This window comes from Scomber japonicus, chromosome 8, assembly GCF_027409825.1.
Source record: "Scomber japonicus isolate fScoJap1 chromosome 8, fScoJap1.pri, whole genome shotgun sequence".
Classification (NCBI taxonomy): domain Eukaryota; kingdom Metazoa; phylum Chordata; class Actinopteri; order Scombriformes; family Scombridae; genus Scomber; species Scomber japonicus.
In genome coordinates, this window is record NC_070585.1 from 26,137,233 (window position 1) to 26,164,757 (window position 27,525).

The 27,525-nt window shown below is 39.4% G+C and overlaps 1 protein-coding gene across 2 annotated transcripts in view; it reads left to right on the forward strand.

The window, feature by feature from the left end:
* Positions 1–27,525, forward strand: part of rapgef2b (Rap guanine nucleotide exchange factor 2b) — a 109,026-nt gene that overhangs the window by 8,032 nt on the left and 73,469 nt on the right. For both annotated transcript variants that reach the window (XM_053324345.1, XM_053324344.1), the window contains exons 2-3: positions 19,506–19,576; positions 22,608–22,664. In XM_053324345.1, the coding sequence (XP_053180320.1) occupies positions 19,506–19,576; positions 22,608–22,664 (128 nt within the window). The remainder of the gene's footprint in view (positions 1–19,505; positions 19,577–22,607; positions 22,665–27,525) is intronic.

Sequence of the window (27,525 nt, forward strand, 5' to 3'; positions counted from 1 at the left end):
CAACGCGACCCTTTTTATCTTGTCAGATGAACTGGGATGTTGCCTTCAGGGTCACACTGTACATTTGTTACGACTGAATCACACATTATAATGTCAAAGGCATGTTTCAGTTCCTTATGTTCACATTCCTTGAGATATTTTTAAAGCAAAGAAAAACAACTCTGGAGTCAAGGCTCCAGAAATTCCATCGGCCTTCACAGCAGAAGGCAATAGACCTCATGCCACTGAGCAACCACAATCTTTACATAACTTAGCCCGAGACCCACTTGGCTGCGTGGAGAGCTTAGAGAATAAACCATTCCTGACGTGCAATATTTACATGACTGCTATTGAATTACACTACTAGCTGTGGCTGTCATTAAGAGCTTCATACCTAAATGAGATTTTTGGAAATATCAGCATTCGGAAAAAGTGACATTTACATTGCATAGAAGATTGACAGCACAATTGAAACAAATTTAGGTACTTTTAAAAATGATAGTAGGCAATCTCTCAATCCAGCAGACAAGATCTCTGCGTTGTAGGGACACTTAAAGATACTTAACTGAAGCTAAAGATGTATAGATTATTATCAGCAGTTGTAATGTCAGTAATGTAAACAAATACCAGAAAAGTTAGAGTGAATCTGCTCTTTAGCCTCAGTCCTGCAGCTCCCTCGGGTGTATAATCTGCTGTATAATCCTCCTCTTGGTGAACTGCTCAGACATGACGTGTATCAGATGGAGAGCTGATTAATTTGCGTGATTAGCAATCTAAATCCCAGTGTGCGGGTTCGCCATGTAGCTTATGCTTGTTTGCAGTATTCGTAAAATAATGGCACTTAAAGGTGGTTGCTGTTGCATTGTTAAAATTGGTGGCATATAAACACATTCATAATGCTGCTGTCTTTGGATATTTTAATTAGGAGATATATATATGAGTTGGGCAACATATGCTCAGATTTTTTTTGTCCATCTAATTTTTCTTTTCAGGTCTGAACAGTTGGTGACAGGATAAAATCAAATGCGTCATGCTTCCTACTTATAGGGCCTGTTAGTTGGCAGAACACAAGACTAAAATCAGTGACGTCAGTAAAGCTTGGTTTAATTAAATTTCTTGTGAAAATCTATCCATCATGCAGAAAAATAGGCCAAGTTTCTGGCACTAAATGTCTCTACCCTATTACTCTGGTGTGAAACTGCGTCCAAGTCGATTTAGCATTATGGCTCTATGTGTCTGTCCACGTACAGCAACTGGGGCCATTGTAATTAACACTATGCCTCTAGTGAATTGATCACCTGCTTAAGTTAAAGCTTTCACATGTCCAACAGTGAGACTCTTGGAGCTTCTCTTACTGCACTGTAAGTTGTCTGAAATGATTAGATTTTGGCATGAGTCTCCTTGATATGAAGCATTTTAGGAGCTTGATACAATCACAGATCTATTTTAAACAATGCAGGCGGTGTAAAAAACTCTTCTATCTCTTGTGATGTTGGAGATGTAGTCTTTGCAATCTGCTATGTCTTTCTGCTACTCTTGGAGCCTTTGTTTTACAGGGCTGGGTGGTGTTAGCGATAATTATCTCTTTCTTGACGATGAAATATAATCTTGATCATTTTTGGGCAAATTAACCAACATAATTTTTATAACCCAGTCAAATGGAAGCAATGAAGGTTATCTCCTTCCACCAGCCAATTGTGTTTCTGTGTGTGAAGGAAGTCCAGCCCTTCCCATTGTAAACAAATCCACACTGCAGGGTAGAGGAGGGCTAGAGGAGGTCTTGAGTGAAAGTACATGATGACGGATGATTGAATAAAGTGAAGAGGAAACTGTTTCTGTGACACTATCATTCAGCGGAGACATCTTTGACCCAATGGCTAATTTTACATGCTTTTGTGAAGTCCCTCTAGTCAGTCTCAAGCTGTTATGTTGAGTCATAACACTGTTTGCTGGATCTTCCTTTGATCCTAATGTGGCCTGTCATGCCTCATACAAACTGGGGTTTATTAACAGCTGTGCCGGTAGGCAGGTGATTACTTGCCATGTGAGCTAAAGGAGGTGATTTATTACAATGCTAGCATAAGCAAAAACAGCTGTTTGTGCTAATGGATGCTGTTGTCAAATGTGAAAACTGTAGCACAGAGTAACAGTCTAAAAATAAAACAAAACATGAACGGGGAAAATCAGCCCCAAATGTCATTGTTTTCCTCATTTATAAATCCGTGATTAGGAATACTGTTGTTCCACTTCCTGTGTGCAGTGGAGCGGATTGGTGTACGTTATCTGTCTTGTTGAAACCTTATCTTTGTAATTGGTCCCCGAGGGTTTGTCTAACCTGTGGCTGGTCACGTTTCCTCCTCTGCAGACCTCTATCCCTCCGTTGCCCATCAGGGAAAATGTCCGTTCATTACCAAGGCCTCAACGTAATCTGATTCTTACTGGAATGTTTGACAGATTCTCTCTGCTTCCTGCTTTTGGGAAGAAGGAGGATAATTATCTTAGCTTGCTTGAACTGAACCACAGATTACAGTCTCTTTCTAACGTCTCCGAGAGCAAGATTGCTTTGGGTGCCAGTCTCGAGATTATCAGGACTCTCTCTGTTGCTCTTAAAGCAGAGAGCTTGTGTGCGCCCAGAATTTTTTAGGATTTAGAAGTTTGTGGAAACATATTTATTGCTGTGATGCAACATTCCCCTCGCAGCTCAGCCGACATTCATTTCACTTTGGTGACATTGTGGTATGCTATCATCTGACCTTTGAAGCAATATTTTTTTTACTAAATGCTCTAATGTCAGTTACAGCTAAGCATCATTAAGTAGCATTAGCTCATCGTCGCCTCCGACCTCGACCGGGCTAATTGACACTTGCCTCGGCTGACCTCAACCAGCCATCCACCGCCAGACGTTTCCCCATATGGCCATATATTTCCTTCGCACTTAAAACGTTCCTGCTGAGACCAAACCCTATTCATTAATCATTCTTGCCACGATTAGTATGCTGATCTCCTTATGTGTTTGGTAGCCTTAATGAAGCAAAGACCAAGTATCAAAAACAGGATTGCATAATGCTATATTGATTCTTTTGAGAGGCTAATGCTTGTACAATCTTCTTAAGGCAGCATTTGTGATTGAGTAATATGGTTAACTCCACTGTCCTGAAAACGCTGTTCATTACACTCTGAGGGGAAATATTGTTGAGTAAAGGAACTCCTTTCCGAACTGCACAACCCGACACAATGGGCAGCAGTCAATCACAGTAATAAAAGAGTTGCACCACATCATTCCAAACGACAGAGGACAGATGGTCCCTCCGGTTTATTTACTGCAAAACCTCAACCTAGTCAGTGTATTTTCACAACCGCACCATACGTACTGTTAATGTGATGCTGTGCCAAGAGTAAATAGTTGTACAAGTGGTGCTCGGCATACAACTGATTAGTCAGACATTGCTGCATATGTGTGAAGTGAACACTCAAGATGATAAGAAATGATTCCAGTCCAAGAACACAGAGTAATGACTGATGCTGCCGGGTCGATATTTCAACCACTTGAAAGAAAAATCAACATGTGTGATGTAGCAGAAATTAAAATGAATCGCTGAATTCACCAATAACTCATATGCTCATATTATTTACAATGAATGATTGGAATTGGGGGATATTTAAACAAAAATAAATGCCTGGCTCAACCACACAGGTTTATTCTTGCTGATTAGACCACCCCTCAGGATGAAGAGGGATGTTACTATGCTGGCAAAGCTGTAAATTTCCCCACCCTTAAAGGTGCGAGATATAATTAGGCAAATGTGTAGTGTTTGTAGTGGCTTAAAATAGAGACTGTTATAAAGCTTTTTACTTATATGGAATAATATAGAAGCATTTGAGATGTCAACTTTAGACATTTAGCTCCTATTTGTCAATTTGAAAAAATCTTAGATCTTCACAGAACTATGTAAATTTACTTAAAATCTTGTTTGCACATGAAAAGTAATTACTTGTACAGTGTTTGAAGTCCATCACAAAGACCTGAGAAGTCTTGAATAGGTTATGTTGTTCCTGGTACATATTTGTTTTATAAGCTAATCGTGTTTTCACTCAAACATTTGTGGAATTTCTAAAATAAATGTAACTTGAAAAGATTAATTAGTGATTACAATGCGACTGTGTCCATGGTGCCATGTTCTAGAGTATATTTATATATGCACTGCAAGTACTTGTGCTAATGGTTTCTAAGTGTCATGAAATATGCAACTTACATTGGGGTAGTGTACTCATGTGACAGTTTTCTCGTACTGTCTGCCTGTGTAGGTCGGACTGCCTGCAGCTATGTTATTATTGGGCTAAATGAAGACTGTAGTTGATTATAATTGGAGGGAAAGATGCAGGCCATTCATGCATGCTTCCCTATAGGCTTGGGTGCTTTGAATCCACCAGCAAGTGTGGTGTGGACCCAACACAATGACTCCCTGTTACAACCAGCTTCTGCTTGTCAAAAACAGTTAAAATCACCCCAATTATATTGTCGCTGCACTGGACTCACACTTTTAGCTAAAGTGTACCAACTACAGTTGTACACATGCCAAGCAGACTTAAACAAAGACTTGCATTATTGTCCAATACCACACGGGTTACAATCTGGCTTAATTTTTATAGACTAGTACATGAAAAGGTGGATTATTATTACAATAAGAGAACCAACAATCATTTCATGGCGCCTTTTTATTCACCGAAGAGACCAATGCCATATTTTAAAGCAGTTTTAGACTAAGCCAATTTCAAAGCCTCTGGCTTTTATTGAAAAATATGCATACAGTGTAATAAAAAGCACATATGCAAGACAGAAAATGTTATGAATGTTCCATTAAACTCTATTAGATCCCAAGGAAATTAAATAATGTAGGAATTTTAAAATGGATAAAAATTAGCCATATTCATTAGTTTGCTTTTGACTAACCTAAGTGAAGTAAGGGAAGGGACTATCTTGACTTGTGACTGAAGTCAAATAACATCACAATGGCCCAACATGGTTCACTATGTTTCTTTTGTAAAACATCCTCAGGATATAGCCTGAAATCCCCGTCCGTCTGGTGCTGGGGTCTATTTTAGTCTGAGTGAAGTGAAAGGCCTTGGGTGGGATCATAATGCAACTCTGTAAACAGGAAACTTCCATTGAAGACGAAGTGAGCTGCATGGGCGCTCCGGTATCGAACAAATTTCAAGGAAATGAATATTTTCACCACAAGTCGTAGTACCTGGTAGAGAATGACATTCCCATTAGCACAGATCTCTCACACAGGAGTTTATATTGTATGGTGTAAGATTGTACACATTTCTCAAACAGACATAGCTGAAACAGCCAAACAACCTGTATGTTTAAGTAGCTCTCACAGCGCTGCTATCTCTTTGTAGCTGTTGTTACCTTAACTGGCTCACCAGATGCATCATCATCTCACATTAACAAGTGATAATGTGCGTTTTTTTTCTCTTGCCTTTGGAAACAACAGCGCTATTGTCTGCTTTTCTATGGAAGGTTTACTGTGTGACAATCACACCCTTTTGAGATAAAAAAAAAGGTGAGGAGTCACACCTAACACCGACAGGCGTGAGACCCCGTTCCATTGTGATGGCGAACCATGAAAGAGCATAGATGACAATGTTGTCTAGTTACTAACAAAGGCAATGCTGCTGGCTTGCTCCCAACTCAGAGGGAACATGCTGTTCATGTGCTGATAGTCCTGCGTCCCCGAGACCCTCTGGAAACACTCCAAACATGAGACCACTGGCAGTGCCAAGGTTGCATTAAAATTAATTTAGGGATTTAGTGCATCAAATTGCCAAATTAAGATCTGTAAGTCGTATTTATTTAAGTAATACATTCTTTTCAATGCCTTTTCTGAGCCTTGGTTGAATCTGGTAGTGCTGTAATTATGTTTATTGCAGGTCGATAATGAAATATGATAGTATTTTATAAAGGGCTTTCCTATTTGACAAGGTTAGGTAATACCCTTTTTTGTGATTTGACTTTTTTTTTTAAGTGGGCTTTTTTCTTGTGTCTTGTGTTTGGGTTCAAAAATAGAATAAAATCAGAGCAACCCATTAACTTACGAGGCAGGGATACTCATCGGATCTAAGATATTGCATGAATAGTGCAAAGACAAGGCGCCATCAGCAGTTCTGCTAACATGATTTAAATGTATTTTTTCATGGGGATACATTTTTAAAGTGCACATCCTTTTTATGCCACCACAGCAACATCAACAAGACATGCTCTTAGACATCAGAGCGTGAGATTTTTACATGAGATTTCTTTACAACAAACGCACTGTCCCGCTGGTGAGCAGGGAGTGTTTGTCGCCTTGGGGCCCAAAAAGAGAAATCTGGCTTGTGTGAATGCTGTTTTCATAGTGAAAGAGTTTCTCTGGTTGTTCCCTAGCAACCAGCAGCCAGGGTAGCATTGTAATGCTGGAATTACTTTATGCAGACGGCCATAGGAGAAGCAGCAGAGATTTAAAAGATTGATTATTGAATTCCATAAATATTTCAAACTCACCAGGGGGATATTTTGGGATTAATGGCTCTACAGTTTAGGAAACAGACCAAATGTATGCAGTCATAGCAAAGTATTGAACCCGGGCGGAGTTGGGATTCTGTGTTATTTTTCTCCCATTGTGGAACTCTGGGGGTTTTCATTAGTAACTGTCCTCCAGCCTTTGGCTTCTATTTGTGTCAAGTTAATTGGACAGAAGAAAGAGGGGGAAGCTGGAACCAAACATTTTTGGATCATTTAGGCCACCAGGCAAGCCATTGGCCCCAAGAAGATTAAAGCACATCCCCATCCCATTTTTATCCACCCAGCCCCTTTTCTCCTTCTTTTCGCTTTGAGCTCATGAATTGATCTTTATATGATGTTGCGTAACTTTGTGATGATTGCGCTGCACCTCTTTGAGGTCTTTGTTTGAGCGAGATGGAGCGAGTTTCATTTGGCCAGACAGTTGGCTTTGTTCCCGGGTACGGACCTGCTACGATGAGGTTCAATGACAGAGCTGAGAGATCCCTTTGTGTCCAATATTGGTCAAAGTCCCCCGGTGAATCCACATTGAGCCATTGTTGTGGTTAGTTTTGCATGTTTATGGCTAAAATAATTTTAATTTTGTAATCCAAGTTATCTTAAGGAATAAATTATTCAAAATGTAGTGTTCTTGCAACATCCTGTGTTTCTTATCTAAATAAAGTGAATGACGATTGCAATGCTGATACACCACAATTTAACAAAAAATTAAAATTGGATATGATTATGCAAAAGATGACATGTGATACTAGAGCTGCAGTTCAATAGCGTCTAATCTGCAGATTATTATCTTGATTAATCAATTACGTGTTTGCTTTATAAAATGTTAGAAAATAATGAAACGTCTTTTTTTTGTATCTCATAAAGCTTAAATCTAATAAATCATTAAGTGACAGTCTGAAACCCAAAGATATTTTTAGACAAATGATTTGGTTGAATGACTTTGTTTCATTTCTGCAGTACACAGGAAAGAACATATGCAACAAATACAGCAATGAGTGGTCCTTCAACACTGAGAAAAAAAATCAGCATCATGTTATTGTTTCACTTCTTTAACTTTGATTCCAAGACATGATTCTACATGATTAATTGTGCAGAACTACAGCAGACAGTCTGTGTGCTGAGGCTGTTTTCATAGGGTACAGTGGCTGGCTCTGAATGAGTCTGTGGTCAGAGTGGTGGTTATCGTGGTGTTACACTTTGGTCACAGATTGTGTCAAGAATCTGCAGACTGGAGGTTGTTTGCTTTTATAGAGTCTGCATCAGTGATAAAGACGGTTTTGGCTCTCGGTATAAAATCTCGACCCGTGCTCAGCTCAGATGGATTAAATATATCGCTTTCATCGAGGCTGAGAAAAGGCGATGTTAGAGCGGAGAGGACATCTTGACAACACATGAGTTGGCATAAAGCAGCTGAAGAAAACAGCCAATATGATGACTTTCTGTTTAGAGATATAAAAACTAATACGTCAAGAAAGGGAACATTGCGGCAGAACTTTCATATCTTCATTTCCTTGAGGCGGACCCTCAAATTCTATTTGCAGTTGCACTGTTAGGTTTTTTGAAGTGTGTAGTTGTTATCAAAATGCATCTTAAATCTGCATTGTTTTGAAATAATATTGAGCATTACTGCTAATATTTGATCAGCTGAAACCACTTCAAGCTGCAAGTTGTAATTGAGCAGATGTTTGACTTAGTTTACCTCATCAGTTTTATTTCTATTGTCAACTCCCAGATCTTTCTTTTAACTTGTGATATGATTGATAGCTTTGATGTCAATGATAAATTTGACTTCCTCTTTCCTTGTATGATAATATTCTTGTAATACGGGGTGTGACTGAGTCAGCAGATAAGCTTCAGCTCTAATTAGATAGCTGTGAGGTCCTGTCTGAATTTTGGCCTGAGTAATGCTTTTTGGATGAAATTCAGAGGAACTAGACTGATGCAGGAAAGCTAATACTTCAATATCACTGACAGCATAGCTTGTTTTTTATGCCCACAATTAGTGCAGCATTCTATCTTACACTGTTTACTGCACTTTCATGCTGTTTCTTTTTTCACAAATAAAACCTGTACTAATATTTCTCCATGTGTGCTGTGAACAATGCAGTTATTCCCCAAAGGCTGACCACAAGCTCCTTTCTTCATTGTGCTCATAAATTATTTCCTTTCTTACCTTGTAACTTGTAGCAGCTCTCCACTCTCCAAGGTTTTAGCCTGCCTCCTTCAAAATGGGAGCTGTGTTTTTTGTAATTTTGTATTCTGTGAAAATATAAATCTTTCCCATTAATTGTGTAGGTTTATTTGTTTATAGAAATTATGTTAAAGTCATGGCAGGTGTTTGTGGTTTCTTAATTATCACATTAATTAAATTAATTGCCCCAGATGTTTGGTATTTGTTGTATTTAGCTTTTTTTTCATTTTGTTTTGCTGAAAGAAGTTTAAAAAAAGAGGTAATGATACATCCTGTAATTTTTCACCTTGAAAGGGTTTTTCTTTTTTGATAGTGTGCTGCTTTGCTGTCATGCCGCTATCACAGGAAGATAGTGAGCTGCAGCAATAAGTAAGATATATTTTGACATACTGCAATGACACCCAAGCTGACTGTTTTTTATCTTTAGAAGAGGTTGCTGGAGGTTTGGCTGCACAACTCTATTTTTGGAAGTGCTCTGCTGAAGACGCACACAGACAGACACACACATGCACACACTTCCAAACCAACATCTGTGTAAGCTGGCTGCAGCACTGATCAAAGCAGTTGAGTTGGAGAGGTCAGTTAGCCATTAGCCTTCATTTTGACATTCTTACTGCTATGATAAATCTTCTCTCTTTCCATCAAATGCTGACATTATTATTTGGAACATTTTCTAGAATTATTACATAATAACAATAACAATAATAATAATAAACCCTGTAACAACTGTTATTATTGCAGTTCAACATGTGTCCAATTTGCATGCCCCAAGAGACCGAGTGCATTTTAGTTCTTGAGGGTTTTATACTGGCAGCTCAAGTAGGTGCTGTTAAGCTCATTCACATGCCTCCCTGATTCCTGTTCCAGCCAGTCACCATGTCCACCAGCTGCCTGACCATGGTGGGAAATAAACAGCAGCTCCCAAGTGCTTTTAAATTGTGCCTGTGACTGCTTGGTTGCTCTGCTGCACCAGCCACTTCAGTGACCGACTATCACTCACACGTCTAATTCTATTCAATAAATGCCAGCAGGCTGGTGTAAAAGTGGAAGAGGCAGATGATGGGATGTATTAGATGCCTTCTTGTAGACAAAAGAGAGTCCTGTTTACTTCTCAAGCATTTCTGAACAGGTGGAAGTGTAATTGTTTGTCCAGCGCTTAATTCAGCATCAACATTCAGCAAGCAAAGAGGGAAGAAGGGGCCATGTGCGCCGCTAGCTTAACCTGTTGAGTTAACACCAAGTGCTTAATGTTAATAAGACTGCTAATAAGCTTTGTGTAATATGTGCCAACTTCATTCAGGTGGCACATGGTTTTAATGTAGTCCTGGTGGCAAAACATGAACGGTTTCTGAAGAGTTTTGTTCCTTTTGATGCACAATTTGGGAAGTGTTAATTGACGCTCCCCTTCAATATAAAAATTTAAAAAAGTTAAAATGCAGTGAGCAACTAAATTCAAGGTTTGATAACAGTTCTACTCTACCAGGTTCCTTTTGTTATGATAAAGATTAACTTCAGCATGTTTTTTCCCCCCAAGTAATGAATGTCCTGTTTACGTTCTCCCTGTGACGTTATTTGCGATCACTGTATGCTGTGTCTTTGTAAAGTGGGCACTCAGACCTCAACGTTTGGCCAGAAAAGCCACAGATAACGATGTAACGCTGCTTGTCACTGTGTGACCTTGTTGTGGCCCACAAAGCCTCCACCTGCTCTCTCACACAGGCTAATGGATAAAAATACCCAGCAGATCCCACACTCTCTGTCAATAGAGATTCAAGGACAACTGCTGGCCACCCTGTTAACACAGGGAATGTACAAACAAAGGCAAGGGGAATGCACACACACACATATTAACACAAACAGAGACAGATATGCACACAGTGGCACCCACTGGAGCATCATACTGCTGCCCCCGAGGTGTATGATGAACATTGTGCACATTTGGAATAAACTGCCATCGCTGCTGTTCTGTCTGCTTCAGGGGGGCGGTCCTCCTCAGTCCCACTTGGCACACTGACACAGACATGCTGTGGCTTATGTGCTGACCAGACAATATAGTGCAATATATTGCCATTAGCAGATACTGCACTGTAGGCAACATGACCTTCCAACCTTCAACACTAGCTGTCTGACTCCCAGTGGTCTGTTTACCTCGTTAACCGCTACAGGCTGTTTATCTCGTCATACTGCAGCTCTGTCCACCTCATTATGCTCTAACACTTGCTTTAAATTGTTATTCGGTATCTGATGCAGCCTTAGGCTGCAACTAATCTGTTCATTAATTATTCGGTCTATAAGTTGTTAGTCAAATATCTGTTTTTGTCCAACCAAGGCTCAGACTTAAAAACATCAGGTTTATCAACACATAAGACAAGGAAACTGATCAAATTCCGTCAACTGAGAAACTGGGAATAGGGAAGCCGTTGCATGAAAAATGACAAAAACAATGAATGGATAATCAAAAAATAGTTGCAGGTGAGTCAAATGGAGAAAAACATAATGTATTAATTGACTAATCATTTAAGTATTCATATAAACTGTAATAGTGACGACAGCAAATACCAAATAACAAACAGCTAACCCTAACCCACCTGCAATTATGCGTCATGGATTATACTACTCACTGCTGAAAAATCAGTGCCTATAAGGAAATATTAAGCCAAAGTTAATCAGTTTAAATTTGTGAGGCCTAGATGCAAGGTCCTAGGAATTGACCCAGATAGCTCCTCTTGGTATGCCATATAGTACCTTCCATAGGTTAGGAAGCGGTAGGGGGTGGGAGACATGGCTGGGATGGCCTCTTTTACTTATGTGTGTCTGTGTCTGCCTGTTAGTAGCGTAGACACCGAGACATTATCTAGCCAGTGTCATCTGAGGAATGCAAGCCTCACCCCGAACTGACACACAAGACGGCCCCCTTCTCTGTCACGGTAACAAGATCCAGGAATACCAACACATCACCAAATGAGGGGTCGTTGGCTTAAAAAGGCAAACCTGGAAAAGGTCAAAACTTCAAAGAAATTGCCTTGATACTGACATGGTGTGGATCTGCACAAAAAAGTTTAATGAATGAATGAATGAATAAATAAATAAATTTGACGTATTTTTCAAAATACCAGATACATTTTTAGAGGTGTATTGTGTAGAATTTAGCAGCATCTAGCAGAACAGACATAAAAATATTAAGTATGTTTTAATTAGTTTATAATCACCTGAAAATAAAAATTGTTGTTACCTTTAAATGAGTCCTTTATATCTAAAAGAGGGGCGGGTCCGCTTCCACGGAGACTGCCAGATTGAAGTGCCATGTTTTTACAGTGGCCCAGAGTGGACAAACCAAAGATTAGAGGCCCTTTTGTGTTTTTTGCCAGTTTTGTGGCCACCATTGATTCCCCTTCACTTTTGGAAAGGGAGGGGCTATCAGTTAGATAGATCCCACTAAATCCTACACACTGTTCCTTCAAACAGAATGGTGTTCCCAGGGGGCTGCATTTGTATCTCAATTATGCTAATCACTGAAAAAGAAAATAATAAAAAAATAAATTGCAAAGTCAACACATTCTGCACTTCAAACATGAATTTCTTTTATCATGCTTCTGTAGCTCTAACAAGATGTTTTTTTCTGCATACCACATCCATGTTGAGCATGATTCCAGCTTTGAAGTAGCCACAGTTAAGTTCAGAGGGTGAAGGTACGGGGTAGCAAGCTCACCCCGCAGTGACAAGTGAGCAATTGTTATAAAAGTAGGTCGGCCATGCTCCCAAGTCGTGGGGGGATTAATTTGTGCTTTTCGCAGCTATTTTCTGAACCAGAACAACAACAAATCCTCCCTGCACAAAGTGCCGCGATTAGAGCGGCGATTCCTCCTTTGACTGCCAGGGATCAAGGTCGTAAGCATCTTAGACAGGGATGGTGTAAAGAGCAGGCTGTTAGAAAGAGACGCAGCTCGTCTCCTGAACACAGCCTCTCTCTCATGCGAACTGGAAACTGCAGCAGTCGATATAACAGTCTGAATGTCATATTTAATATCATTATTTTCAATCACAAGTCAAAGACGTTCTCATTGTCAGGAAAGCTACGCTCCACGCTGCACTTACACAACCAGGAAAGAGTTGTTTCACACTCACAAGAGAGTCCAAACTGTAACTCATGAGGGAGAGTGTGCCATGCATAACGGTTTGACAGATTTAAACCAACAACCCTGAAGGCCAATTTAATGTTTTCTGTATTCGCACACAATCCGTTTAAACTTTTTTCAGAGGTCCATGGGCACAGACACGTTCCACATGTGCCTGCTAGTAAACAGGGTTGCAGCGTGATAGCATTCCAGAGTTGGTAAATCCAGTCTGTGAGTATTACAAACCACTGTTCTGTTTAGCTGATCAGCTTTTAAATGCAATAATCTGTTACTCCAACCAGACTTGCTGGATTATATTTCATTGTATCACTGGCACTTTAAACAACATGCCCAAACCAGCATGTATTGTTTTACACAGGGCTGTTTTGAGTCTGGATGCAGCTGAGGAGTCCCTTTTTATGTTGCTAGGCTGAACAAGAAGGAAAAGTTGAAAAAAAGGAAAGCTTAATGAGAACAGGAATACAGTACAATAGATGTGACGTGCAATGCTATGTGTCCAGTCTGCACAGTGACGCTGCATGCCAACGCCACACAGGGGTCCCACGGACTCTTGTGGCCACGTTGATGCCGAATGTATGAATTGGCTTTGAATTGAGAGCACAGCCCGTTGCTCTGACTGCCACCCTGGACAGGAGTGATCACAATGTGCCAAATTTCACAATTTGCCAGTAGGACTTTGCTCAGTGTGAAAACTCATTCAGACAAGTTCTTTACAAGTGGCCTGGCAGTGCCATCAGATGTACATATGCCTCACAGTAGGTGGCCAGCCTGGCTGATCTCTGTCATCCTGCCTCTCTCTGTTTTACTTTCCTTTCTGTCGGCTTGATAACAGTAGCCATTTGGAGTTGGCAGACAAAGAAAACATGTACCGGAATGGGCATTTCTTGGTATGTCAGAGTAAAAAAAAGGATTAAAACCAGATTAACTGTATTAAAAACAGCCATTTCAATACTGTTATACAGCTCCTACTCCGATGCAACAATAATTCTGCCATGTTTACATTAGCAGGGACATCTGTAACCTAAAGCCAAGTGCTCCTTATTTCTCCCTAAGTCGCATCTACAAACAACAGCAACTGTGTTACACCATCTGACAAATGGCAAACAGGCAGACTGGGGCAAAAACAGAAGCAACTGTAATGTATGAGAGAGATGGAGGAGTAACATGACGCAGTGAAAGTCAAAGTTTGTACAGGAACAACAAAAACAAGAACAAAAGTCTGAAGTTAAAATGAACGAACCTCTGATGTTGGTGGTGAGGAGGAATAAATATATTCTTCTAACCAAAGTTCTGATTAAAAAATCTTGGTTGAATATTCCGTGTATTTTTAGATGGATAACAGTCAGAAACTTTTGCAAGATATGTTTCGTACCACCAAGTGATACCACAAGTACTGGATACTGAAACATCACCACAACATGCAATATAATGACTCTATCGAGGCCATAAAGTATACCAGGGTATTACTGCACTCTGACCGCAAAACATCACCAAATGCAAAAACCGTAATGTGCCCATGATGTGGAAATGGAAATCTCTTTCCACCAGTGAGAGAATTGAACTGATGTTAAATATCTCAGGTCAAGTGAGTCACATGTTTTGCAACTGGGGCCAGACGGTAACAAACACGTAATCGTGATTATTTGATAGGAGGATTTCTTCGATGGTATTTTGATAAGAGCAGATAGTTGAAGATGTTAATGTTGTCAACAGAGGAGGCAAGATCATTGATTTACTCCGCCGGGTGACTCAGTGAGAGCAGCGTGTCACTAAAACAGCAATCGTGTGTCACGTTTTATAGCTTAATAACTGTTCATCGGACATTCCTACACCATATAAAACATAACAACACCACTTTCAGTTTCTGTCACATGAACGTGAACAGATCAGTCTTTCTATCATCAGAGTGTAACATTTTAAATCATGTAGATATTGTCAATTTTCAAACAAAATCGGCATTAGAGATGTCCTTCAACCTTCCTACCTGACACTCTTTGTTTACCTCTCCCACGGTGTCCCATTGTTTTTTTTAAAAGGTTAGTGCCCTTTCTTTGATGCTTGTGTGTGATAGATGCATGCAGAGGTTCGCTATCTGTTCTCAGCCAGAGCCAAATGAATAAATGGATTGACCATTTGTGCTACAGTGAAAGGACCCAAACAGAGGATAGCTTCCTATCTGGCAAGCAGACACTGTGGTGTGAAGAGATAAGAAAAGCAGAGTCGTTTTCGAACCACAGCTGATGATAACTTTGAGCTGCTGAATTAATTGAAACAATTGAAGCTGCTGCAGAGTTGCAATTTAGGAATCTTCTATTTTTTTGTGTTTTGTTTTGGTTCTTGTAGGAGTAGATGTCTTAGGCCGAAACTTAAACAGGATATTCTGGTGTCTGAATCCCTGATTTGTGATCATGTTACATGTCAGACAGGGTTCATTGAGTCAGTGTTTGTTTTATTTAGATTCATGCCAAGCTAATCCCAAGCATTAGCATCTCTGCTTCAATGCACAGTTTGGATTTTTAAACCCCAAAAGAATTTCTGTTCCCTTGTGTACTTTTCATGTGAAACTGTATTTGTTTTCACTGCAGCTATTGACTCTTTTATATTCTCACAAGTCTCAATGAACACAATGGAAGAAAAAAAAATCTAAACTTTCTTGACCTCCCTTTGCCCACTGAATGCTTTGCCACTCTACAGGCTGGCACCTGGCCCGACGTTGCACCCTTTTCCTCTGGGGCCTTACATAATTGGTGGAAAATGGAGGACGCCTCGATCAGTGTGTGTATGTGTGTGTGTATTTTGGGCCCCAAATAGGGAAGACAAGGCCTGCTATTGTTTAATTTGTATCCTCAAGAGGAAATGCCTCCACTCGTTTGGCTGCATTGCTTTGCTACCATCTGTCTTACAAATGAAGGTGTAAATAAATGACACATTGTGTTGCATGGAGGAAACGAGCAGGGAAGTGTACAAAGAGGTTAGATTGACAGTATGTAACTGGTATGCAAGGAATGCCATGGGTAGTTTCGCGCAAACGGCTTTTGAAGTGTCCCCGAGGTTTTTTTTTATCAAGAACAGCATCTTGGTATGTTTTTCCTCCGGTGGGGACCACCTGTATTCCTGGAAGGATTAGTGTGGAAAAGGAAGGGGGCGGGATTAGATGGTGTGGGAGTTTGAGCTACCCCCAAAAAGCACAAAAGCCAGTAGTTTATAAAAACAAAAAAAAGAACAAGCTTTGTCTTTATGCATTGCAGACAATGAGCAGAATTTTGGCTGGATGCAGCCTTCATCAGCATGTCCTAGTTTCAGCTACCCACTACTGCTACCTTCTTTCCTGTCTTTTCTGCAAGTCCAGCCTCTTAGAAGAGAGACGGTTGGTGCTGCTTTAAAGATGTGAATGAACATTAATCAGGCCAAGTGATGTGAAAAGCATAGATCAAACACTGTCTGCTTTTGATCTCCGTATTGAGAGGGAAAAGCATAAAAATCAGCTGTTAGAATAATTAAGGTCCATGCAAGGTCTTTTGTTTGCTTGCACCAAATGCGCCACAGCCCTCTTTGAAATTGTAACGCTCGCTTTGGGTTAGATGCTCATGTCTGTATCCTAAAACATTCATGTACGCTTACAAGACAAAACCTAAGCAAATCTTCTGTCTATGCACTTTGTGGTGATTGTGTTTGGCTCGGTCTAAAAGGAGACCAGAAAGAGAAAAAGAAAGAAAATCAGACCGGAAAATGTAGGGCCTAGGGAGTGGAAAAGATGGTGTCCTTTACATTCTTTCCATACAGTCAATCTGAAATATTTGAGACTGAAGCCACAATTGATGGTTTTGCATATTTCTCCCTGTGAGGCTGCGTTTGAGTGGCGCTGTTTTATTCACCGTGATGTCACTGTGGAATGGGGAAAAAAAGGAACCTGCAAGACCACCACCTAGTGGTGGTAGATGGTACATAAGTTCAATTCTTCCCACAGTCCACACAATCACTACTGACCTGTGTGTAGTAGGTTAATGAAAGCTGCTTTTAATGACACCTATTCTGTCCTTTTGTGTTTATTGTCTGTACAAATCCCAAATTAAATATATGACTTATTACATTTTAGATGAAAACTTTGGATTTTTTTTTTCTTCTTTTTGTCTCTATTGGAGAGCATTGAAGCAATATATATGATATATATCTATATTATATATATATGAAACGTGGGAAAAACATATAGCAAAGGTCCAGGTAGAGGACCTTTGGAACATTGACCTACATGCTCATTAGTCAACAAAGTTTGTCTTCAACTTTTAACATGAATATAAACATATAATATCTCAGCTAATGAATCACCTTTCAGTTAAAAATGCAGCATTAGAATTTAAGTCTCACTGAGATGAATGAAAGTCATTAAAGGTTTTGAAACAGTGTTTCAAGTTAGCACTGAGAAATGTATTAGTTAAAAAACTAAAATGGGAAGTACTTTTGTCTGTGTTATGCAAATGTTTGGCACCCAGAAAGAGTTGATTTGTACACCAAATGCAAATGCTTTTGCTCTAAATTTGGTAAACTGTGCACATATGTACACTGGAATATCTGCATTCCTTTTATACTTTCATATTTGTGTAATTGTTCATTGACCACGCTTTTAAATTTTCTAGCCTTCACAGAATGAAGAGTACATGTTAATTTACATTTGCAGTTTTGAAGAAATGTGTTAGAGCAGTTGTCATTGTGCAATGTGTGCCTTAAAAGGACAGTTCATGAATGCTGCAGTTCCTCAGTCCCGCCTGTAGGTGTCAGGAGATGTCTGAACATCGCCTCTGCTCCTGTTGACAGTGTTTCACTGACCATAGACACTTTGAACATAAGGATCTGGTTAGTGAGGATATCACTGTGTGATGTAACAGGGCCTGGCAACCCTCAGGACACTATGAATCTGTTTCTGTGTCCACTTTGTCAAGGCCAAAAGCCAAATGGAAGAAAAAAAGCTTCAAGAGTTTAAGGGACCAACACCCAGTTGTCTTTTTTATAACAGTTTTGATATATATTCAGAGGCTGTAATAACGTGTCTCAAATTTGTTTACTGGTAGATTTATATGTTTATAAGAGTACAGACTTCACTGTGCTTTCTGTAAATATTCACTTTTTCACTTTGTTGATTGTAATAGGAACCTCTGAATTTAACCTTAGGCGGAGCATTATGTGCATGTTTTCTTTGTGTGTCTTTAATTTTCTGGCCAGTTGTTATAATGCTCTTTATTTTGTCAGTCTAGGAGCCATGTGCAGCTGTGTTTCATCCTTTCTACAGTTTGATTTGCATAAAAAATACTAATAATAATAATCACGTTTGTCAGACTTTGACTCAGGCTGGCCTCAGGCTTTATGTCTTTTATCCAAAGCATGCGTACATTTTATATCACATCTGAAATAAGTTGGGTTTGTTTTTGCTCAACTAAAAATCTTTTCCTTTTTTTTTTTTGTGGTATAGATGTTATTTTTATCAATGATTTTCGATCAGCTTGAACTAATCATAGAAAGGCTTTCAACACTGGAGGCAGTCTGGCACTTCCTCGTCTTCTGAGACAATCACTCCAATGCCAAATCAGCACAAAGTGTTATTTAGGTTCTGTGGTCAAAATTTCATAAAAAAAATAAAAAAAATTCAATAAGCTTATGATTGCTGTAGTCAGAAACATAACCCAAGAACAGGGTGGCCATTCTGTGCGGTTTCATGTCTGTGTTTGTGTGTATGTCTGCTGGGGTCTGAACACAGAGTCTCTGTTGTCCCTCCACTATGCTGTCGCCACATCTACCTCAAGTTGCTGCCGACAAAGACACCCCAGTAGCTGCAACCAGCGCCACCCCACACACACACATATACACACACAGTCAGTGCCTCAGTGTGTACCAATAGACAGTGGAGTAGCTGTGCTGGCTGCCAGTGCTGAGAGAGGGCCACTTTGTTTCACCTCTGACTTGGATTCACGCCAAACAATCTGAGAGTCGCTCACTGAGTCATTTGATGAAGTAATTGAATGGGGAGTTTATAGTTGTGCAGTGTAGTTCTTTTATTTTTTCCTCTGCGAGGTGCTTTATTGCTTTCTATTCCATTGCTCAGTCGCACAAATCAATGTCACTGTCCTTGTGAATTTTTTTTTTTTTTTTTGTTATATGAGTAGCCAGTTTGTCCACTGCAGTATGAATCAGTAATGTATCAGTATTACAAGTGCCAGTGTGAATACATAATGAATTTGAATGTGCATTTGTTGACACTTTTTGCTGACACAGTTGGCTGTTGAACATCTCTGATGATCAATTGATCTTTTGGGTCATTTATTAAGATAAAATATTGAAATGTTCAATAGTGTCAGCATTTCAAATTGGATATTTTTGTTTTTTGCACTATTGATCAAACCAAACAGATACTCTAAAGACATCACCTTGGTCTCTGCGAACATATTTCAAAACTATTCGATATTTTAGAGACAAAATGATAAAAAAAATCCAAACGAACAATAGAAAATGAGTTGAGTGCAGCCCTGTTCTGGATTCATAAGTTCTCTACCATTACATTATAATTACATAGTTTTATTATGATGTCACTTGTAAACATGAATTCCTGCGTCTGACAACATTTTTTGCTCTACTTCCTCAGGACCTGGAGATCGTCTACTCTTATCTCCATGGCATGGAGGCCTTGTCCAACCTGCGAGAGCACCAGCTGAGGTGAGTGTCTCCACGTCTTCCTGGCACTTCATTAACATAACTTAGAGCTTGATATTCCAATCACATGAATTTCAAATGCAAATTTAAACACTGTGACAACTCCTCAGTGTCTGCTCCCTAACGGTTGTAGTCAGGGGTGGAAAATTAACACAGAGCCGCCAGCCAGATGCTGGTGAATTTCGTCTGGCTTTCTAATCAAGCAGCCACTCTGCCCTCCAACCACTCGTTGACTGGAATTGTTTTACTCTCTAAAAAGCAAATCTGGCTGCTAAAAGTACCAGAAATCCATCTCTGAATGTGATTTGACATAAAGATGTACATTTTCTAGATTGGGTTATATTGTGTCAACACATATTTCTGAAGTTGTGAGACTTATCACTGTTCTAGATAAGAAAGTGATATGATCTGTTGGTTCTTGTAGATGTGTACATGTTAACCTGATAATAGATGTTAACAGCTTTAAACCTGAAACAACATTTTGGCTTTAAGCAAACGTGTTTAACTACATCCCGGTATCTGCAACATTTTTTTGACTTTATGCGTCTGATGCATTCACAGACAATTGTGCAGTTGTCTTACAAGCCTCTAAATGCTCCGAAAGCTACTGAAACCAGGGTTTCATTAGTATTTGATGGATTCATATTGACAAAGTAGTTTAAATTTTCATTTTTCATAGAGTTCAACTGTGCAGGGAACTACAGTACATATATAATTTACCCTCAGACCAAGCACTTCACTCAAAAGATGTCAGATTGTCTAACAGCGTGTGAAACTCTCTTTCAGATAGCAGCCTCAGACAATTTTTGCAACTTTCCCAAACAGACAGTCTGAAAATGTATATTTTCAGTCTCATATAGTGAAAATAAATCAGCTACTGTGGCCAGTTTATGGAAAGTTTAGTTTGCTGTGAATCAGTCTGAACTTTACAAACATTACAAACAAAGATGATCTCTATGCGAAAGGGACCAAAAAGACAAAGACTTGACTAAAGTGTATCTGCATTTTCTCAAAATCAGCACCATATTATTACAGTCTATTATTACAAGCAACAATTTTGATACTGAGTTATTCAAGTATTTTTTATAGCAAAAAACTCTTATTTGCTGGTTTCTTAGCCTTCTATGATCAGATCAATTCATATTTACAGTTTTGGACGAGCGGTGCTGCAAAACAAGCAATATGAAGATGCCATCTTGGGCTTCAGGAGGTTTTAAATTGCTTGTTTCTCTATTTTCAGACATTTTATAAACTAAACCATTTAATGACTAATCGTTATTTGCAGCCCTAATTTCAGCTCTCACATTTGGTCATTTTCTGTTAGAATCAGGCTCCATATCTAACTATAGAAATGAGTTAGGACCAGAAAATATGCCATTTCTCTCTATTGAAGCAAACTTTATGATTCAAGCTGAAAAAACAAGTGTATTATTACATAACTTTTTTTTTTAAATTTTAAACTAAACTTTTGTGAACATTCGCTTCTTCTCATCATTTTGCCTATCGCACCTCCCGTCATCACGTTAAGCTACCCATCTCTCTGTCTGGCGTAGACTTTCCAAACAGTGCATGTCAGAAGTCTGTTCCCAGCATGCCTTGTGTGCATACATGTGGATTATACTGGCGAGGGAACAATGTAGCAGTACATGACCCGCGAGCTGGAACATTCCACTGTGTGACCCCTCGGAGGCCTCCCACCCCACAGTAACCTCTCTACCCTCCGCTCTCCCCTCTGTTTGGATGCTGAGGAATGTCCCCGTGGTCCCAGAGACCAACCTACCACTCCAACGTTGGTTTCCCTAACTTAAAAAAAAAAAACAAAAAACAAAAAAACCTCCCAGCCAGCCAGACATCCCACTAACTATGGGATTATGTTATAGTTCGTTTTTTTTCTCCTCCACATTTTATCTGAGAGGAATGTGTTGTTTTTCTTCTGCGGCTCATTTTCACAGCGACTTGTTTTTTAGAGCCGGGGATTGTTTTTCAGTGCTTGTGCAACGGGGGCTACAACACGACTGCCGCCCCCAGCTATTTTTGAAGCCTTTTGTGTTTTGATTAGCTTCTGTTTACTGTAGTTGCCAGTCTGCATGTTGAAATGCACTTGTCTTCTCTGGATTCATCATTGGAAAGCCTGATATAGATGAGTTTTTGTTTGTTTCACACATATGAGGGGAAAAATGGGGCTTTGCTTCTCAACACGTGACCCTTTTATAAAAGGAACGAGTAGAAAACAATCCAAGAAATCAAAGAAAGTATGTTCTGCCAAATGTTGTGTTAAATTGGTTGAATAATGGCAATAGTTTGGAATGAAACGCATGAAAACAAATCGTGTTGAAGTGCAGTCTGGCTCCTTCATGGAAGCAATGCAAGTATAATGCTTAATTTAGGAAGAAAAATAATAATTAGTGATGAAGTTGATTAAGAACTTAGTGATTTGGATACTTGTTTTTGGAGCAGAGGGCTTTGTGTTGTCTTACTGCCCTTTTAACAAGACATTAAACCAGAAGTGACCATATACAATAATATGTCATAAGTGCAACTATGAGAGTGTCACACCAAATTTAATGTAGCTATATTACACTAATATATATGTACATACACACATATATATATATATACAAACATACAAGCCTGAAGTGTGATCACACCTAATAGTGATGTCACGGTGTCCTAGTGTAAACCTGTACATCATTGCATTAAGGCAAGAAGATAACCACCAGAGGTCAATAGGGTATCGTATCGTAGGGGACACGTATCTGTCACCGATAGCCAACAAAATAAATGTAAATGAAACATTTCATCTGCAAATAAATCCTGAGATCACAAATGGATGCCATCTAACTGTCAAGACAATAAAATGTGGCACTTACTGGATTCTGCATTTGAAGCAATGCTCCTACGAGAGCTGAGTCCATTAATTCTAGTCTGTTTTTCGTAATATTGTTTGTGCTTCTTCTAATGAAATAAATGTATTATTTCCTCCTTTTGTTGTCTGACCGGCTCTTTTCCCTCCCTCCCCTCTCTGTCCCTGCAGGATAATGTGTGAGACGGTGCGTTATGAGAGACACGAGGCCAATGAAGTACTATACTAGTAAGTACCACTATGTCTGGAACTCTTTTGTTGTTTGTGTGTGAATAGATATTGATGGTATTCGAACAAATACACGTATCCTTACCAGTGTATCAGCACATAAAAAACAATAACGGCAGCCAACGTAACAATATTTCATTTCAGAGTGCTCAAAACACTTTGGACTCGGTTGTAACTCAGAGTTATTGATGAGCTGAAGAATGCCGGGTCTACACGGTGGAGCGACCCGGGTGACTTAAATGAAAACAAATGTCCATAAAGCACCGATGCAGTCAGACGATGCCTTTATGAAGCCTTGTGTGTGTTTCAATGCCACAACAAACCACTTTAAAACATGGCTGGAGAAAAGAAGACCTACACAAGATTTACAGTGTAATTTTAGCTCCATTAAATAAGTCTGTGTGTTGAATTGCCCAAGAAAAACTGACAATGATAGCATTTCCTTCAAACAGGAGAAAGCTAGTATGATTGGAAAGCTGTATTGACAGCTTCTCAGGGCGCACTCACACTAGGGCCAGTTGTTCTGTACCGTGCTGAAGCACGAATGTCCCCCCTCCCCTGTCCCCCGCTGGCCTGTACTCACATTACCTCAAACCCAAGTGTACTCAAGCACGGTTGTCTCCAACACATACGTTGCGCAAAAACATATAGACAGTTTACTCTCATAAAACATGCACAGGTGTGTGTTCGCGTGCTGTGTGCCGGTAAAACACAACACAGCTGATCAATTAACACAACGCACTATGATTAAAAAGTGCAAGCTTGTTCTTCTGAGTCATGCCTGTGTAGTATGCAGTACTACAGACACGTGTGTAAGAAAGCTTCCACCGTTTGCGTCTGCGGTCTGTCTCCGCTCCGGCACGCCGGTGGATCCGATCCGTTTCCATTCTCGTCAATGTGTGTACTTCCACCGGCTGCGGTGCGGCTCCGTCATGGCTCCGGCAGTCCGGAGGCCTCCGGAAGACATACGCAGAGCTTCTATTTTTGCCAGATGCCGGATCACGGTGCAGCAATTCAGCACAGAGCAGATTTAGGGGTAAGAAGTCGCCAAATGACTTACTGTAACGAATTTCGTTCGTTCGTTTAAATAATGCAGATTTGTAAAATATTACTTTTATGAGGGTCACAGTCACTAAACTTACCATTTCATAATTGTGGTAGCAGCCGTGCAGCAGATGTAATGAAGTCCACGCAGCACGCTGGATGCAAACTAATATTAAAAAATATTAATCCCTAGTGTGCATGCGTGACCAAGTGTACCGTGCTTAAGCACACCTCTTCCAATCGTACCATGCCAGGGAAGTGTACCGTACTCAAGCACGGTACACTTGCACTCACATTAGCCAAATAATCAGGACTTTAGTGGGCAAACGTGCTTGTGCAGGGTACGATTGCCTAGTGTGAGTGTGCCCTCAGTGTGTTTTGGGCTTGTTTTGAAAGACTGCCACAACTTAAGTAAGCAGCAAGCACACACTTTGTTTGACTGCTGTCACACGTTAACATCTTCCCGTCACCCACAGTGAGAATTAAGACCGTTAATTAACTCTATCAGCGTCTCGAGAGGCTAGAGAGTGTGTGTGTTGTCCCTTCTCTGCCTGTGTATATGTGTGTGCATATATGTATGTGTGAGTGTGAGGGTGGAGGATGGGGAAAGAGTCAACACCTCATTAGAAGCCCACTTGGAGGTGTGGGAGCTGATTAAACAATAGGAATGCAGATTAAGCGGTGGTCGAATAATAGATTCCAGTTTCAGCAAGATTCCCTGAGGTCCACCACACCAGTCACTGCACACATATGTATACAGACACACTCACACACACATATACACACAGCCCAGACTGCTTTGCATTTTTAATAGTATCGTTATTCCTGGATATTTTCATCAAAAATATGAACTATGCATATTCATGCTCATATGTGAACAGTACTAAACTGGCTAAATCTGAAAATGCATCTTGTTCTCTTCGCCAATACTTGTTCTCTTCACACCAAAATACAAAGCTTGTTTAAAAAAAATCAGAAATCTAGATCTTTAACTTTAGTGTGTAGTGCTGGTGTAAACCTGATCTGATACCATATGCTGTGCTGTTTAGCAGTAATGTGAAAACTACTTTCTCTCACCTCAATCTCCTCCCTATAATCACTTATTTCTAATGATCAGCAGCAGATCACACAACCCAGCTGTTAACTATTAACCTGACAATTTCGTGATCATGAAAAGGAGAGTTGATCGTTATCTCCTTGGAGCAGCACAGGAAAATCTGTTGGGTCTGAGTAACAGGTAGTATTAAAAAGTCATGATCGAATCCATATTTTCTGCTTCTTCAGCTATCAACAGAAGAAAAACAGAAACAGAAAAACAAGTTAGAGAACAGAGGTTTAACAAGCTGAGACTCAACAGAAAAAACAGGCTGTATTTGTCCTTCTCCTTATTAGATGTTTAATGTGATACACACTTCGCCGTTCACCGTCTTCAAGGAAATAGAAAAAATGAATTTGTTATTTGTTTATGTCTGAAAATGACCCCAAAGCAGCAGCAGGGAAGCATGTCATTTTCACATATAAACAATATTTTCACATTTAGCTGGCCGAGACTGGACACAGCCAGAGAGAAACTGTCTGTACTCTGTTTAGTTTACATCCAGACTCGAGCACTGAAACACAGCAGGTTATTTTCTTTTTGCTTTATTAGCTCATTTAATTTGCACTTGTGTCCTTGACTGGTTGTGTCTTTTAACAGCTGTTTGTTTGCATTTAATTACGTTCATGTGTATGTTGCATGCATGTGTCAACCTATAAAATGTGTCACTCTCTGATAAGAGCTGCGTGTTAAACAGCAGCAGATCAGATTGAGTTTCTTCTTGGGCAGGATCTTAATCAGCTCTCTCATGTGAAAATACAAGCTCTTAACAGCCTCTCTTCATGACTTCGTCTGTTTATAACAAAGCAATAATCTGCAGGGAAATGAGGCCTCTAAAAGGCAATGAGGGAATTTAACTGAGATAGTATCACTATTAAGTTGTAAAAATTGTATGGCTTATACATTAAGATGTAGCTCAGACAGCTGTGATGTAAAAAAAAAACCCTTAAAGGAACAAGCCACCATGAAATTAAGAGATATTTATTGCCAAGCTAAAATTATATTGATACATGTTCAACATAATTTTTTGGTTTGAGCTCTTGGAATCAAGGACAGGCTTATTTTCAGATGTCATTTTACATCAAGGTTAAAAGATAGTTAAAAAAAACCTTTACAAATGTTAACTTTACACTTTTTAAATTGAAATGATATTCACATTAAACTAAACCTTTAATGAATGCTCTGGTTTGGAAATATGGAGGAGAATGTGTTTTTATGCATCATTATATTATAACTACAACTTTATTGTGATGAAGTACATTAGAGAAATAATTAGAGAAACTCTTAATTACATAGCCAGATGATAATTAGCACTGAGTGATATTGACAAACTCAGTTATTGCGAATACTTTAAAACAAATACTTTATCAGTGTATAACACAATAATGTGGCAATCATGTTACGAAACAATCTTTGAAGACTAAACTAGGTACAGTGATTCACTCGTCATTTTATTGAGCTTTACACTCGCACAGTCAGAAAATTCATGTAAAGCAGCCTTAAAAATAATAGTTGATGCATATCTGGGTGTTATAAAATAAAGGAATCACAGATGGTATTGAAAATCATATAAAGATATCGATGCATCAATGTTCCACCTAGCTGTTGCTTTTGCCAAGTATAAATTGGAACCAAATTTCTCTTTGTCTGGCAGCCATCTTTCTTATTGGCAGTCCTTCCTCAACATCCAGAGAAACATTTTACATAGAAACCAAAGGCTCTCATGGACTTCTCTTTTTTATACAAACACCACTGTTGAATAAAAACATTCAGATCTGCACGAATGACCTCGTCAATGACTCGTACACTCACGGTCTCACTCTGAGTGTCCCTGACAGTCGGCAGTCCTGAAGCAATGATAGGAGGATAAGGGTAATAGTTATAAAAGTACTTTTTTTTTTTTCCTGCCTGGGGCTCTACGTAGATTGCCAGAGCGCAAACACTGCATGCACGCACGTACGCATATACAGAGTCACACACAGTATCTCTTGAAAACATCCCATACTGCGAAAGCCTGAACCTCTCAGGATTTACCATCCAGAGATTATAGTGCTAAAGCCCCTTCTGAGATGGAGGCTGACCTGGCACATTTTACAGTGGTTGGTTGAAGAGGGTTAGTATCTCATGTTCAGCCTTTAACCTCGTCCATGTCAACTCTTTCAGTGCAAACCCTTAACCTTTGACCCACACTGGTCTGTGTGGTCCAACTAGAATATGAGAGAATGTTTCAGTTTTACAGTTTGTTTGTGTGGGAGTGTAATTTGTTTAGTAAACTTTGTGTTGCTGTAAGTATTAAATCTGTAACCATGTGGATCATAGATTAATCTTTTAACTCAGAAATGTCAAAAGCACCATTACTTTCATTATCAAGTAATTCCCATAATATTTTCTCAACTAATTGATTATTTATTTTGTGTATAAGAAATTTACAATGATATAAAACAGAGAAAAACAACAACGAATCTTCACATTTAAAGAGATGGGACCAGCAAATCTGATTATTAGAATAGGTGCAGATTAATTATGTTTCAGTCGACTAATCGTTTCAGCTCTATTTAACAATAGCTTCTGGTAACAATAGTGAATATTCTTAGTCTTATGTGATCATTAACCGACTTTTGATCGCACAAAACAAGACATTTGAAGATGTTGCCTTGGGCTCTGCAAAATTTATTTTTCACAATTTTTTGACAGTTATTGAGTCCATTAGGAAAATAACCA